At 41.7% G+C, this 17,102-nt stretch overlaps 1 protein-coding gene and 1 long non-coding RNA gene across 3 annotated transcripts; one reads left to right on the top strand and one right to left on the bottom strand.

Annotated features, from left to right (window-relative positions):
- The first annotated feature begins 6,196 nt into the window (after positions 1–6,196).
- LOC117843548 (uncharacterized) lies at positions 6,197–9,722 on the top strand. The gene is made up of 3 exons (XR_004637760.2): positions 6,197–8,567; positions 9,137–9,250; positions 9,362–9,722. It is a non-coding gene; the product is annotated as an uncharacterized lncRNA (long non-coding RNA).
- LOC117843545 (protein EMSY-LIKE 3) lies at positions 9,044–15,910 on the bottom strand. 2 transcript variants are annotated; one of them, XM_034724171.1, is made up of 11 exons: positions 15,756–15,910; positions 15,536–15,643; positions 12,464–12,672; positions 12,257–12,366; positions 11,946–12,189; positions 11,656–11,883; positions 11,516–11,584; positions 10,198–10,452; positions 10,035–10,103; positions 9,879–9,942; positions 9,044–9,454 (listed from the first exon to the last, which is right to left on the bottom strand). In XM_034724171.1, exons 2-11 carry the CDS (start codon positions 15,561–15,563, stop codon positions 9,348–9,350), a joined length of 1,383 nt encoding a protein of 460 aa, XP_034580062.1. In that variant the 5' UTR covers positions 15,564–15,643; positions 15,756–15,910; the 3' UTR covers positions 9,044–9,347. The 2 variants fall into 2 exon arrangements, with proteins under 2 accessions (XP_034580062.1, XP_034580063.1); XM_034724172.1 differs by having other exon boundaries at positions 11,656–11,868; positions 15,756–15,909.
- Positions 15,911–17,102: the final 1,192 nt, after the last annotated feature.

The raw sequence follows: 17,102 nt of genomic DNA, 5'->3' as shown, positions 1-17,102 counted from the left end.
CAAAATAAGGAACATCACTAGTTGTGGTTTATGACGCTCAACTAATGATGAAGGATTTTCGTCACTCCTGCTTCATAAATTAAATCACGATTTTTTACACTTTTTGGTTCGTCATAGATCGGAAGATTTCTTGTAGTGGTACTAAGGCACGAAACACACGACCAAAGAGACTAAAGAAATTATAACCAAAGCTTAAACTATGCAATCTGACTTTATTCTAAATTAGAGATACTCCAATTTGGAAAAGTAAAAGAAGAATATGAATGAGGAAATATATATATTGATAATTTGAAATCTTATAAAAGAAAAAAGTAAAAGATGCATGAGTTTTTACCAAATCTTCCAAAGGCTTCTTGGGATCCTTGAAACGAAGCTCGACTTTACTCTAACTCCCACCTACACTAGCCTAATTCTATTAATATAAGTGAAGTGAAGACCTCCTTCCCTTAGTATGTGGTTAGCTTGGACACAGCAGGGGTACATGTTGTTGAAGATGGAGGTGGTTGCATGTGCAGGTCGGATTAGCAGATTTTAGGATGGTGGCACATCTAGTTTCCAACATAACAAATCATGTTGCTTTTGAACTTTATGGTATCACTACTAGAAAAAGGACCTCTAGTACCGGTCCCAAACCCCCTTCTAGTATCGGTTGAAATAACCAGTACTAGAGGGGGTTAAAAAATTAAAAAAATAGAGAAAATACCCCTACCCCTGCCACCCTGCCGGTGGCCCCCGCCCCCCTCCACCCTTTGTCGGCCGGCCCCTCCACCGTGGCCCCTCCACCCTCGCCGGCCCCTCCTCCTCCGCCACCCTCCACCTCCGCCCACTCCACCCCTGCCGCCCCTTCACCGCCGCCACCTCCACCTCCTCTTGTGATGCCTAGACGGGGGGGGGGGGGGGGGGGGGGGGTTGAATATGCTCACTTCAAATTTTCCTGAAAAACTTTGTAGCGGTATTAGATGTGTCGAAACTTCTGATGCTGTGATAGAACTTCCGATGGATCGAAACTTCCAACAGAATAGAGTGAGCTGAACAAAATTCAAAATGCAACCTAAAACTACCAATTCTATTTGAATCAAAAGATACTAAATGAAGTGTAAAGACTACTCCAGGTGATATATATGCAAGGAACCACTCAAATGTATAGATCGGCTAAAAACAAGCCTCTAGGTCAAGCTAGAAACAAAGAACACAAAAAGCACACGAGACAAGGATTTGCTACTGGAGTTCACTCTCATTAAGAGAGCTACGTCTCCGTTGAGGAGCTCACAAAGATCCGGGTCCTCACTAACCCTTTGCCTCCCTCAATCAACCACAAAGAAAGATTGAGTCACTTACTATGAATCCACGAAGGATGGGTGATACAAACATTCCCGGGCACACCACATGAAGAGGGCGCTCAAATGGGTGACGCCTAGCCGTCTAGAAGTGAGCTTCAAGAGTAACAAACGCGAATTGAAGCCGAGGATGCTTGAAGTGCTCTTGAGATGAACTTTTTGAACTTTTCACTCAAACCTGAAGGCACTCACCCTCAATCTTGCTCTCACTCAAACCCTAGCTCAAGAACTCAAGGATTTGGCTCAAATGGGTAAGGGAGAGGTGTATTCAATGCTCTATGGGGCTTTTGTCTCGAGTTAGTTCAGCAGCCTTGAATGGGGGGGGCTGAGGGGTATATATACCCAAGCCCCCAAAACTAGCCCTTACAGTCGCGTTATGTGCTTATCGAAACTTCCGACACAGTGTCAGAACTTTTGATGGAGTTAGAACTGGTATGCAAAGGACCCCTGTCGGGAGTTTCAAGAAACACCCAACACACATTTATCGGAAGTTCCGATGGTGTATCGAAACTTCCAACATTCTCAAGTCAGACGTGCAGAGGACCCCTGCCAGGACTATCTGGAAACTTCCGATACGTATCGAAACTTCCGATACGTATCGGAACTTCCAATACTCTCAAAAAATCTGAGAAAAAAGTTGTGCAAGTGGGTGTTCTGTGTCTCTCAATGGGTGGTTAGCATCTCAAGTGAGCACTTTAGCATCTTCAGGCTATCTATCCGTATCCCCCTCAATAGTACGGCGTTCCTAAACTCTAATTCAAAATTACAAAACATAAATGAAAAACCTTTTGAGCTTAACACAATTCTATTTTTGCATTTGGGGGCTTCTTGAAAATTTTTAAGTACACCTTTGCACTCTTTTGCAATTAAACCCTGTCAATCACTTGATAATCATATTAGTCCCCTAATCATGCATGTCATCAACATCAAAACCTACATAGGGGGCCAAATGCACTTACACCCCCGCCACCTCCTCCACAGCATCCACCTCCGCCACGCCACTCCCCACTGCCCCACCCACCCCACTTCCTCCTCCTCCGGATCTCCGCCCCTCCCCGCCTCCTTCACCGGATCCACCTCCACCCCGTCCCACCGCGCCGCTCCCTCCGCCGTCGCCGCCGCTCCACCCCGCCACCACCACCTCACCTCGCCCCGCCGCCGCTCCTCACCATCGGTGAGGGGTGAGCGGAGGGGGAAGGGGAGGGGAGGCAACTAGCAGGAAGAGGAAGAGAGAGAGAGAGAGAGAGAGAGAGAGAGAGAGGAGATAGAGGAGAAAGATGGGATGAGAGGAGACGGTGCGTGGAGATAATTAAGGGAGGGGCCGGTGCATGGAGATAAAATTCTAAGTGTTTGCACGCGCCGCACGGCCGGTGGACGGGAGAGCCTCTGGTACCGGACAGGGGCTCCATCCGATACTAGAAGTCACCCTCTAGTACCGGTTGGAGCCTCCACCCGATAGTAAATCCTTTAGTATCGGGTGGAGGCTCCAACCGGTACTAGACTAGTACCGGATGGAGCCCCCATCCGGTACTAGAGGGTCTCCGGAGGTTCCCAAATTTGAAACCGGTACTAATGCTAACATTAGTATTGGGTCCAAAAGCAACTGGTACTAAGGCTAGAGATGAAAGGTTATTTTTCTAGTAGTGTAAAAGAGTTATTGCTATTAAGTGATACCGGTACACTATGTTAAAAGGTTGAGGGTTAAATAAGACTTCTCTATTTTTTTTACCCAAGTCACTAGGGGAGGCTCCTACATGATTATGGGGGTGTTTGGCACACAGAGGCTAAAATTTAGCCCCTGTCACATCGGATGTTTGGACAGTAATTAGAAGTATTAAATATTGGTTAATTACAAAACTAATTGCACAACCCCTAGGCTAAATCGCGAGACGAATCTATAAAGCCTAATTAGTCCATGATTTGACAATGTGGTGCTACAGTAACCATTCGCTAATGATGGACTAATTAGGTTAATAGATTCGTCTCGCGATTTAGCCTAGGGGTTGTGCTATTAGTTTTGTAATTAGCTCATATTTTGTCATCCTAATTAGCATCCGAACATCCGATGTGACAAGGCTAAAGTTTAGCCCCTGTCTTCCAAACACCCCTATATGTGTTTTACACTCAAAGGGGAAAAAACCAAAACTAATTAGTCTACTCAGCAAATCGTCTGAAAGAGAGTTAACTGATGGTTTTGACTTTTGCCTGAAGCAAGACCATGTACATCTCATCATTAAAGGAGACTCTACAAGCACTAAGGGATCAGAGAGCAAACCATTATAAAAAAATGATATTTGTTGCGATGGCACCATATGCACCAGCAGACAACCATCATAATTTTCCTGAAAATATGACTCCCAAAAGCATTTCGAGCAGCGAGGATCATGTCTAACGTAAGCAAAGAAAAGTTCCAACCTATTTCCAGGAGATTCCAGCAACCGACTCTAATGAATCCTTTTTTTCCTACGATTTTCCTTCGTTCCAGACGTGCCTAAATGGACAGGTGAAAAATAGATGCATGCAGGACTCTTCAACTCTCACGCCACATGGAACACAGCTGTAATAATCAAGAATCATATTCTTGTTCCGAAGAAAGTTCCTTGTGTTGAGCCGATCCCGTAAAAGTGACCATTTTGAAAGAAGAGTCGAAAAATTGATATGATAAGACTATAAGAGAACTGAACTCTCTTCCTTGGAACAACTCCTACACAGTAATCTCTAGTATTAGTTTTTTCGACGGACTTATAAAACTTTTATCAATGGACAATCTCTTAGTTAAACTCTTTTTGAATGATCTTAGTAGGTGGAAAACGCGACTTTAGTCCCGGTTGGATAGGGCCATAGATCCCAAACATCCAACTAGAACTAAGTTTTCGAGACAAAAGAGGGGTCCTTTAGTCCTGGGTCATTCACCCGGAATTAGAGACCCCCTTTAGTCCCGGTTGGTAAAACTAACCAAGACTAAAAAGATTCAAAAAATAAAAAAAGTAGGCCGGCCGCACCGCGCCGCTCCGCCTGTCTTTGCCCACCGCCGCCCGCCTTTGTCCGCCTCCGCTCTGCTCTCGCCAGCCTCCGCTCCGCCTCCACCTGCGCCTCAATCTGCTCCGTCCGCCTTTGTCCGCCGCCCGCCTCCGCCCGCTCACGCCCGCTGCCGCTCGGCCGCCCGCCCGCCCGGCTGCGCCACTGCCGTGCCCTCGCCCCGCTGCCGCTCCTCGCTACCAGTGAGGGGCGAGCAGAGGGGGAAGAGGAGGGGCAGCAGAGGGGGAGGGGGTGAGAGAGGAAGGTAGAGAAGAGAGGGAAGGGAGGCGGCGGCGCAGAGAGGGAGGAGAGGGAGGAGGGGAGGCGTCGGAAAGAAAGCAGGGAGAGGAGGAGAGCACTAGCTGCCTGCGCGAGGATAGGAAGGGTGAGGAGAAGATAAGGTGGAGAAAGATAGGGTCGCGTGGAAAGGGCGTTTTGTCCCAGTTGGAGCCACCAACCGGGACTAAAGGCCCCCCTTTAGTCCCGGTTGGTGGCTCCAACCGGGACAAAACGCCCCTCATCCTACTAGCTTTTATAACCGGGACTAAGGGTGACTTTAGTCCCGGTTGATCTTTACAACTAGGACTAAAGCTCCGCCCATCGGTGGTCTTCAGTGGCTCATTTTTTATCCGAGACTAAATGCACTTTAGTCGCCGGTTCAAAGTCAACTAGGATAAAAAGGGTTGGATGGAAGGTGCTCTACTAGTGAGTGTTTATGTTGTTATCAAATTCACCCAACACCACATTTATGTTTATCGTGTTGTTTCAGAGCAATTCATCTCCTCTTAGGGTAACTTTAGTGTGCTTGCTAAGGAGGTGCCAGGATGAGAGAGAGAAAGTAAATGAGGTGCGTAACATTGGAGAGGAGGTGCTTAGCCTAGCACTTCCATGCACCAGTTGCTTGGTCTAGCACCAGTGCAAACAATAAATACAATTCCTTCTCTCCTATCCTTAGGCAGGAATGGATGAGGAAAAGTAAAGGCAAGGAGTATTTTATTTTATTGGGCCCCCACCTAGAGTTGTTAAGGAAACCAAAAGTTGCAGTGTTTTTACCTTGCTCGGCAATTTTTGACATGGTCAGCTTTGCACCTCATCTAAGACCTTGGCCATGTTTAGTTTCCTCCCAACTCCCAACTTTAACACTATGCAAAAAGAAGATTCCCCATCACATCAAACTTGTGGTACATGTATGGAGTACTACATGTAGACGAAATTAAAAACTAATTGCACAATTTTGTTGTACTTTGCGAGACGAATCTTTTGAGCCTAATTAGTCAATATTTGGATAATAATTCACAAATACAAACGAAACGCTACAGTTGCGCATTTATGGCAAAATGCCAATTTTGTCACTCCCAAATTGGGAAAAAATACTGTAGCAACACTGTAGTGTTTCGTTTATATTTGTGAATTATTGTCCAAATATTGACTAATTAGGCTCAAAAGATTCGTCTCGCAAGGTACAATAAAACTGTGCAATTAGTTTTTGATTTCGTCTACATTCAGTACTCCATGCATGTACCGCAAGTTTGATGTGATGGGAAATCTTCTTTTTGCATAGTGCCAAAGTTAGGATTTTGGGGGGACTAAACAGGGCCTAAGAAACATAAGCTGAGGTTGCCCTTAAGATGCCCGATGATCGCTTCACAATAAAATCCTTATAATTATATATAATTTGACATGAGAATAAATAACCATATTATCTAAAAAAATGTTCAATTTACCGTCATAAACTTTTAAAGCTCAGAGAAAATTAAAATGCCATGATAATCCTTTTTTATAATCCAAAAATATGAGCAACATAGCTACCCGCAAATTTGGCAGAACCAAGGAAGCACAACCATTTTCCTAAAAAAAGGGAAAAAAAGATAAAAGAATAGCCTCCTTTCTTCCCACGTCCACCTTTCTTTCCCCCTGTTTCCTCCCTGCCAGCCCTGTTTTCATCGCGGCCTACCTAGATTCCACCAGATCAAATGGCGGAGGAGAGAGATCTTACAGAGCAGAACCGTCTAATCGCGTTCGAACCTCGAAGGCTCCATCTGGATCTGTCGCGGCAGGAGCAGCACGCATAAGAACAAACAGACGGTTTCCTTCTTCGCTTCCTTGTCGGAATTCGAAATCTTTTTTATTTTCGGTTTGTATATGTATTGTGCTGGCGATTTTACACTTCCACGGGTTCTTGCGTATGCTGGCTTCCAGATTCTGATCTTAAGCATCTTTCGGCACACTCTGATTCCATTTGCCAGCGGATTATCTGCTTATTTCGCAGAGAAGGTTCCCTCTTTGTTTGCACATGGTTTTGGATTGTTCACGGATCCTTTCAGATGGCCAACTTGTGTACGAACTGTTTGCCTTCTTACTGCAGAATCTGAATGTTCCTTCTGAGATTCAGGATTTGGTTCGAGACCATGTCTGCTGCTTTCATGTATCGAACGCTCTTTCATCGTATCGATGTAGCCTTTTCGCTGAAAATTGAATTTTTGAGATGGTGGGTGGAGCCTTTGTTAATCTCAGAGCAATGAAGTAACCTATGTAGTGTATCAGCAGATTGGTTGTTTTTACAGATGGAAGATGGATTGGGTTAGTTTCACAGGATCCTGGTACTGCACTTTTCAATCCATTTGTTGAGAGGGAAAGCACTTATTGTCCTAGTGAGAAGTTTATGCATCTGGCACAGATGTGGTACAGACGAGGGAGAAATATATGCTTGTCCTAGTATGAAAAAGCCCTTTTGGTGGTTTACTGTCCATTACTGTCCCATCATTTGTTTCTCCGTTCCCTTTTCTCCTCATAAGAAATATGAATATGAACCGGTATGTGAAACGAGAAATCTGCTTTTGCTTTCATGCATTGGAAATTGTTTTGTTTCCACCGCTCACATAGGAATCTTTTATTCATTTGCATCCATGGATTTGTTCATCTAGTTTTTGCATAGGGAAGGAACTCATTATATATGTGAGAGGGGCACCCACTTACATGTGTAAAGGACCATGTCTTAGTGGGTTATATTATGCAGAGTCCGTCAGGCTGTTTATTTCCATGATTAGTTGTGTCCAAATTTTATCATTTGGAGAATATGAGCTACACCCTTCAGATGGCACTTTCCTTTTGGATGCAACTTTCTTGCTCCACTTGGATAGGTGTTCTGATGAAGTATTCAGTTGAGCAGATTTGCTTCAGATGATTCTTCCTCCTATTCCCACTTTCATGAAGTGCCTAATACTAAAAACTTGTTTCCATGCTGAAGTACTTTTGGATATGATGGTTGATACCTTGCCACATTTCTATTTTGCATATAAGAGCTACCTTGTTTTGCAGTTGTAGGTTGCGATCAATTTTTTTGTTCATACTTAGTTGTACAGTTTTTTTTTAGGGCAAGTTGTACAGTTTTTTCTTTAGCAGAAAAATGTAGTTGGAAGTAGCTGCTAACTGCTGGAAGCTACATCCACATCTTAGATATACAGTTTATGTTCAGAGCTTCTAGAAGTTCCATCACATCTTAGGTACATAGTTTTTTCTTGAGCAGATGAGGTCCCTTGAATAGTTTTATTTCTTCTATTATACAACTTTTATTTCTTCCTGTTTATATGGTTTTTGTTATGGTTGGAAACAATGATTCCTCAACTCTGTAATGGCATTACTATTCCTCAACTCGATGTTTTCTGTGGCTTCTCTCTTTCCTAACCTCTGGACTTTGCTAAACTAGATTTGCTCATATTGATTTAGTGAATAATTGGAAGCTGTGAACATAAATTGACCCTGTATGTTACTTTCGTACCAGAGCTCAGTTACATTTGAGGCACAGATCTAAAAATAAATTAACCCGAAACTCTGTAACCTATAGCCTATGGGTCTTATAATCTATAGAGACTACCTAGTAACCATGATTATGTTGTAACTTGTAACTGACTGCATCTCCTAAGGCGCTTTGTATTTACCAGGTAAAAAACCACGTAGGTAAATATCTTGTTGGCCTTCCAGTTCGTGGATATCATTTCTTTATGAATTTGTGGTTCGCGGCCAGACGAACAATGATAATAAATTTGTGAACCCTGTCGAAACTAGCTGCTAGAAAAGTTTAACTATTCCTTTGCTTGCAGTTGCTCATAGCATCCTACTATCTCCATGCGAAAACTGCCTGTCAGCCGAACACAGTCCAGGCTCTACATGTTGTGATCATTGACGATGTGGGTCATGATTACGTTTTAAGAGGTATTCTGGTCTTTATCTATAGTTTCTCCCTACCATTCTGTGTTTATTTGGGTTGTTTTCTGCTAGTATTTCAAGTAACACGATATATTGGTTCAGTCTCTGTATTGCTTGCTTGGCCTCAGTTCTTTGTTTCATATTCCAGTTTGAAATTAGTGGATGTTTCAAATTTTAGGTAACAGTATGGCACAATCCATTGCTCGATCCTACATGCTTCCGTTACTTTCTCTAGCTTTTTGTTATATATAGAAAGATGTCCGTATGGTTGTTGCTTGTTTCCACATTAATAGAACGAACCCCTCTCGAAGTATGTCTACATCGTTCATATGGTACGTTGAAAATGGAATTCCTGCTTTTTTGCCAAATCATAGTAGCAGTTTGTAAACTTAAATGAATTTCTGTAGTGCTGTAGTGTGAAATCCAATTTTATTATCCGGCCATCTAGTTATGGTTTTGTTTAGTCAGCAGCTATTCATGTGTTGTGCGTGACGAATGCTTGCTGCAGTTCGAAATGTGAAAGGAAAAACATAGTATTTTTACAAAGCGTGATCTGTTTCCTTTAATGCATATAGGAGCTGAGATCACGCCAACAAAAAGGAAAAAACCTTGGTGCCACATCTAAGCTTTACATGGTCAGCATTCTGAAATACAGTCTACCCAAAAATTCAAGATTCTCCAAACAGAAGGTACAAACCTACAGCCACCTACATCTGAAACAAATATTAGCAATGGATTGTACAACCGGCAGTTTTCTTATGTTGTGTATACATGTCCCTGCTGTGTTTACATGGCATCAGCTTGGTCACCATCAACAGGCATCGCATCAACGTAGTTTGCTTGATGCTGGTTACCAGCATACAATGCATTCCTTCGCCCATGGTTGTGCCCATCTGTTCCCACCAAGAGAAAGGGACGTTATCAAATGCTTCGCATGAATCAACTGCAAGCTTGTCGATACATGTAAAATGATGGCATCATCGTTGTATCACGATCTGTGCTTATTACATTTTCAAAAGAGGATAAGTGCACATGTAGCCATGCAAAAAAAGAGAATAAGGGCACATGTTACATCTAGCCATGCAAAAAGGACTAACAATTATCATATGCATTTTATGGTTGAATAAATATACGAAATAAACATCCATTGTATTACAAATATGGCACAATGTACAGGATGCAGAACAAGCAGTGCACAAATGACCATTCACCATCGAAGCTGTTCCCCATCGAAAAAACTGAAGCACAAATGACTTTTCTGCAGCATTGCAAGTTCCATAAACCTATGGTCAAGGAACACAGTGGATTAGTATTTACCGCTTTCACCATCTGATGCCTCAGCAAGCCTCGCTATCGCGTCAATCAGTGACTGTTCTTGCTCCTGCAGACATTGACAGTGAAGACAAAACAGGCATTGACAGTTAAGACAAAATGCATGATTATTGATTAGTTAACTTGTGCATTCTGGTTTACCTTCAGTGCTTTCTTTGCCTTCTCTACTTCCTGGGGATCAGGATTATTCACGCTAAAAACTTTCTCCACCTACATGAACAGATATGGCAAAAGAGAAGTAAAAAGAAATGCAAATGGTCTGGAGCTTTTGTAATCAGAAACACTGGAGTTCACTCAAACTAACCTCTTTTATTAGGCTCTCGGTGTGAAGGATATCAATGTCATCGGAACTTCTCTTGCCAACACCATTTTGTGGAGGTGGAAAATCTTTCTTAGACATGTTCTTTTGGAATCCTCTTCCTCTTCCTGGACCTGGCATGGGCCCACCGCGACCTGGCTTCCTACCCCCACTAGTTGGGGGACCTCGGCCTTGCAAATACATCTTCAAGTCTATCCCAGATATTTCATCCTCTTTCCATCTTATGTCTTCAGGTCCCATCTGTACTCACACAATTTTGAGCAAAATTCCATCAAATTAGAGATTTTGATGGGGGCAGTAACGAATGCTTCTGAGCACAAAAATTTGGATACTGAAAGCATGGGCCAGATTAGATTGAATGCATTTGAAAGTAGTAAATAGTGATAAGATCAATCAACATTTTGCTTATTGTCTGATATGATTTTGTCAAGCATAACATGACTTGAGTTAATTCATGCTATCAGCTTGTGTTTATTATCTAACAATTTCCAAGATGCAGAGTTACCATGTCTATTTTTATTATTCTAAATTAGTAAATTGCATATGGAAATCAACAGAACTGAAAAGCAATCAGCAAATCACTACTAATCCAAACCAGATAGCAATCAGCGAAAGCAATGCAGTGACCATTGGAATCTCAACTAGGTTTTTCAGATTAAAAGGTTATAAGCCAAGCCTACCACCAATTACCAAAACATTGTCCTAACCAGTGTAAAATGCTAATGAGGAAAACTCAATCAAAATGTTTGGCAACAATGTGGCCCAAAAGGCTGAACTGGATAAATTCTTAGGTAATATTTGGCACAAAAGTAATGGCGAGTTGCAATGTAAAAACCGACTATTGATAGCAAAATTTGGTAAACGGGAATTTGGCAACCTTTGCAGTAACCAAATAAAAATCTGTTATTACAAGGCTACTGCATCTGCATCAGTCTAGTATATTATTCTACAACTTTTTCAAACAACAATATTACACAATTGAGAGCACATCACAGAAGAATATGCTAACAGTAATTTTTTTCTACTATCCAGCTTGTGCAATTCTCTTAACATATCAATTTTATCATTCATCAGCACAAGTCCATGCTGGCATATATGGATATGCCTTTTTTGGTCAACTTGGTAATTATTCACAGCAAAACCTATCTTCAAGTTCACAAACTGGTGTCACTAACATCTAAAAACATGATTTTCTGGAACTGCCAACTTCCAGTATCACACTAAAAGAGTCAAAAGAATATAAAAAGGAAGATAAGAAAAATGCCAAGTGACAGTGTTCGCATTATAAATAATGTCCATGTACCTCTTTAAGATCAACCCACTCCCAGGTTTCGTTTGCTGTATTCATGTCATAAACCAGCGCATAAAGGCCCTGCAATTAAAATCCCTAAGAAAGAGCTGGCTTGAATTGAAAGCAACTACCCTGGTGTGGTAAAAACGCACCGTATCTGCATTATAATCAGATATAACTGCTTCATAGAAGCTGTTATCTTCAGGCCACCGAATCATCACTTTACGACCAATTAACGGGTGAACATTCTGTGCTTGAGCTTCAGCAGCACCTGGAAAATTTCTATTCATGTGCGGTCCTCTTCCACTAGGACCCGCTGCAGATGACATGGGCTTGGATGCAGAGCCACCTGGTACCTTATGACCCTGAAAGGGCATGAACTTCCACTAAAGGACAAAAAACAAAACTTTCTAGGGAAAACTCATTTGAGTTATCTACTTACTGGTTTCAGTTTTTTTCCTTTAGGGCCTGGAGGGACTGCTTTCCTAGCAGTTGAAGATGATGGTTGTGTTGGTGTAGCCAGTTGCTGTGAATGCATCGCTGGAGGCGGTGCAGGTAAAGCAGGAACAGATTGGGATGTCTTTTGCCTCTTACGGCCAGAGGTGGTAGGACTGGGAACAGGGTCATGTATTGGCTGCGGATTATTGGACAAGCTTGCCTGAAGCCCTCCTGTTGATCTCCATTCCCTTAAATACAAAGGAAGGAATTTAGAATGCTGAAAAAAAGTAGAACAAACTATTATTCATGTGCTACCTTATGCTACAGATAATATTATCATTGTTGACCCTGTTTAATAGCTCCCTGTGTGCTTTGTCAGATACCCTTAGCTCCTTCCTAAGTTCAGTTATGAGACCTTCCTTCTCCTGGAAAGAATAGAGTGGATCTCTGGTCAACTTTGAGAAATTGCATCAAAAAACATCAGAGACACCAAAGCAATAGTTAATAGTTTAGTGTTTCAACCCATGTAATGGCGTCAGATTGGGCTTTGAATGCACGAAGAACTGAGCAATATGCTTCTTGCTCAAGTTGTTGAATTTGTGCTTCCATATCTGTCGGTGCCCTAGCATATGAACTGGCAGGAACTATAGCTCTCCCATTACCACTGACACGTCCACTGCCTCTGTTACTCCTACTATTTGGATATGATGGTGGAAGATCATCATCAGTTCCTGCAACCGACACAAAATTGAGAAAGCAAAATTTACTGACAATAGCAGTTCATTTTTTAGAAAGAAAATCCATCTTTCAGTACAGTACAGAAATAGTACATACTTCACAATGATCTTGTAAACAAGACAAATACACTTTGACGATTATAGAAATAGCAATAGTTATGTTGTTGATAACAAGCATATTTTATCAGTTCTAGAAAACAACTACTTTTGAATACACTTTTATTTTATGAACAAGTATTGGCATGGTTCCCAACATCCAAAAAATGCATGCGCCATCTGCACCATAAGTTTTAATGTATAATAGTTACACACCAGATCATTAAGGGGGTGTTTGGTTCCTCGAGCTAAAGTTTAGTCCGTGTCACATCGAATATTCGGAGGCTAATTAGGAGGACTAAATATGAGTTAATTATAAAACTAATGGAGGCTAAACGGCGAGATGAATCTATTAAGTTTAATTAATCCATCATTAGCAAATGGTTACTGTAGCAGAACATTGTCAAATCATGGACTAATTAGGCTTAATATATTCGTCTCGCCGTTTAGCCTCCATCTGTGTAATGGGTTTTGTAAATAGTCTATGTTTAATACTCCTAATTAGTATCTAAACATTCGATGTGACAAGAGCTAAAGTTTAGGGGGAGGAACCAAACACCCCCAAAACCTTACCACAGTCCCCAGAAACAATCATAAATTATACTCCCTCCATCCCAAATTGTAGGTCGTTTTGGCTTTTCTAGATTCATAGATTTTATTATGCATCTAGACATAGTGTATATCTAAGTGCATAGTAAAATATATGAACCTAAAAAAGCTAAAACGACCTATAATTTGGGATAGAGGGAGTAGTAGTTTCGACAAAACTAAAGAAGTATTCAGAAGTCTGGACTAGTGCAATATCCAAGGACTGAGACTCACTGCAATCAATTAGACGAATAGAGAAGTTGAGAAATCTCCAAGAAAGCAAAATGGTGCAGTTTCTACCAATTGCCAAGACCTACGAAAAGCTTAAAAAACTAAAAGCCTGTATATTTTTTAACATCCTAGTGCTCACACTACAGATTGGCTACAGCTCATAATAACAAATAGGCTGAATACATACTGTTATAAATAAATGAAGAATCTAACAAACCTGAGGAAAAAGACTAGGGGCAAGTCTGGATAGGCTAGAGACTATAGAAATATGAATTATGGATACGGATTATAAAAAGCTGGTGTCATGTGCGGATTACAGTAAAACTGGCACAAGAAGGCCCAGGAGAAGAGCCCAGCGCTGGCAATAGATAAGGAACAGCAGAGATAATTTAGCAAATTAGTATACTAAAAATCTTGCTAGCAGTAAATCTGGATTATTGGTGGTTGGATCATACTGTTCGGCCACACAGACACAGGATAAAGTGCGGGGGCAAAAACGTCTTCTCATGCATTATCTGCTGTTAGCTGTGTGGAGCCAGATTATGGGACTATAGGAATCTTGGTTGTTGGATTTTTATTATCTACACCAGAATCTGGGCTGTTGGATCAGCTACAGATTTTTTTTAAGCTGGTTTTCCTAATCTGTAGGTGATCCAAATATGCCCTATGTAATCAAAATCCAGTTGGTTGGCACCTTCATAATACTTGAACCAAATCACATGGGCAATGCTGGTATGTAAACTGCTCTAACAAAAGAACTGTTCTCAAAGCCCTAATACATTGCTATATGTAACTATACTAAAATCCATTTGGTGTTCCTTGCCAGAAACGTTAAAACTCTTATACATATGATAGACTTAGATACAGCATAGCAGTGAGAATTACAAACAAATTCCCACAATATAGAGCAATCAGCAACATCACAAGTAGACCTCATTAGTTACCAGATTGGCAACTTCAGGTATTTCACCAATGTTATGTGACATCCCTTTAATACTGGCTGCCTCAAAATGAGGTTGTGATGTGCACTTGGTACTCCTCCCAGTTCAAAAGTGAAAGGTTCAGGCCCTACTCTAGGCACATCGCATTTCTGACCCATTAAGTTGTTATGCAACATCATCTGGCTGCTAATCAAAAGATAACTAATAAATGCACCTCAAAATGACATTTTCCAATCCCAAATATTAAGGCAGTAGATCCTTATTAAATCAACGCAATCATTTTACATTTAACTAAATTTCAGAAACATAACTGAATAGGCATTTCAGCAACACATAAGTTTCAGATACAGCAAGTTTTTCATGTATACTCCCATGCCCTTCTCAAAAGAAGCCCCAACATCAAATTTTCACCAGTGCAAACTCAATTCATTTTCACTGAAAACAAAATTCACCAAGAAAACAATGTTAACTCAATTCATTTTCACCAGTGCTACCATTCCTGAGAGCAATTTAATGTTTATAAGAAAAATCCAATCCGTCAAGAACATGAGAAATGAGGCTGAACACCCCAATTCTCACCATACAAAGGAAAATTTTGCACTTCTATTTCATGGGTTGTACTTTCCTGGTTCCTGATACTGCAAATTATGCAGAAACCCCAAAATACACCATGAGATACTCAATTCCTCATGCAGATACGAAGATTGCTGAGCAATAATTCACCAAAACACCGCTACCTCCCATGAAGTTTGATTCTTTCCCCAAAACCGGTGAATTCCAGATAACCCTAACCCCAATGATCCCCCTCTCGTCAGGAGAGCCCAAACCCTAGCGCCCCAAATCCTACCAACCACACTCAAAGTGCCCCCTCGCAGCCCCCTCATCTCCACAGCCAAGCAATTGGCATTCCCGAGCAAGCAGCTGAAGCAAGCAATACCCTAGAACCCCCAAACCCTAGGCGACAAGCAGTCGGAGCCGAGCTCGAGCTCCCCCGCACTCACCGCTGCTGTCGGAGGGCCGGTACTCCATGGCCGACCCCCGCGGGCGACGCGACCCACCACCACACCACCACCGCGGGCGGCGAGACGCGAGCGGGCACCGGCGCGGACCTGAAAGCGCCCAACGAACAGGGTGTCAGGCCAGCTCCCGCCGCCCACGCCGAAGCTCGGGCTGCCGCGCCGGGGCCGCCGTCCTGGCGGCGAAGGGTCAGCGCGTGCTCACCTGCTGCGGATGCGGCGGCCGCGCGGCGGAATCCGGCGAGATTTGGAGGAGGCGCGGAGGAAGAGAGGGCGGGGGGAGCGAGAGCTAGCTGCTGCCTGTGCTACTGGAATGGTATCGGGCGCTTCGATTCCGGGCTAGAGAGAGAAACAGAGGAGAGAGGAAAGGTCAAATCGACGGACTTGAGGCGGATTTTATAAACGTCCCATCGTTGCATCTTGGCTGTCCAATTAATTGGCTGTTTTCGCTCCCACTCGCTAAAGTTTAGCACGTGTCACATCGAATATTTGATACTAATTAGAAATATTAAATATAAACTAATTATAAAATTAATTGCATAGATGGAGTCTAATTCGCGAGATGAATCTATTAAGCCTAATTAGTCCATAATTTGACAATATGGTGCTACAGTAACCATTGCTAACGATGGATTAATTAGACTTAATAGATTCGTGTCGCGAATTAGTCAAGCGGTTATGCAATTAGTTTTTATAATTAGCTCATGTTTAATCTTTCTAATTAGCATCTGAACATCCGATGTGACACGGTTAATGTTTAGCACTGGTATCACCCTTAAGTCATATCCTATTTACTGTCTACCATTCTTTCGTCCCTATGGTTCTCGCTCAAGCCTTTCGTTTGAAATTAGTAGGCATACAACGATTTTTATAGGTCAAATTTATATTTAAACGAATTCATATGGATAGGTTTACTATCTTTCAGTGGGATACTACTCCATCATAAATTATACACGTTATTTTGGATTTTAAGATTTATAAATTTTACTATACATATAAATATAGCAAATATCTAGATATATAATAAAATTTTTATAGATTTAGAAAAGTTAAAATGACTTGTAATTTGAAAAAAAATGGAGTAGCAATTGAATACAAATTGGTAGAGAAATTGATGGTTAAAATATACCGCTGAAGCTTTCTAAAATTACAACACACCTATTTAAAAATGAAACGAGGAGTAAAATGTATAATTTTGATAATATGATAATGCTCTACCATGCTTATCCGCCACCCCAGAACAAGGAGAGAGTAATATGGTGACAAACGCTAATAGCGGAAGCCAAGAGAATGTTAAGTCTCATATAGATATTTTAGTACTTATGTGAAAATGATATTAAATGCTTCGAGTAATCATTACTCAGGAGTGGAGTGGGAGGAAGAGAATCCTACTGACTTGCTTCCACTGGAAAGTATATTAAAAAAAATAATAAAAAAAGCAAAATTGATTTGAGCAACTGAAGCAAGGTCTCTACTAAAAATTAGAAGTCTCTGGAAAAAATCCACTCCACCTGAACTCTTACTCTGATGAGGTATCTACTTTTCCCTTTCA

The sequence above is a fragment of the Setaria viridis genome, chromosome 2 (genome assembly GCF_005286985.2).
Source record: "Setaria viridis chromosome 2, Setaria_viridis_v4.0, whole genome shotgun sequence".
Taxonomy (NCBI): domain Eukaryota; kingdom Viridiplantae; phylum Streptophyta; class Magnoliopsida; order Poales; family Poaceae; genus Setaria; species Setaria viridis.
This window is presented reverse-complemented; position numbering and strand designations above follow the sequence as displayed.

Excerpts from the sequence above, each read along its gene's own strand:
- LOC117843545 (XM_034724171.1), bottom strand. The coding sequence starts at position 15,563 with ATGGAGTACCGGCCCTCCGACAGCAGCG. Across the intron at positions 12,190-12,256 it reads AATATTATCTGTAGCATAAG|GGAATGGAGATCAACAGGAG; the intron begins GTAGCACATGAA and ends TTTGTATTTAAG. Across the intron at positions 9,455-9,878 it reads GGCATCAGATGGTGAAAGCG|ATGGGCACAACCATGGGCGA; the intron begins GTAAATACTAAT and ends TGGTGGGAACAG.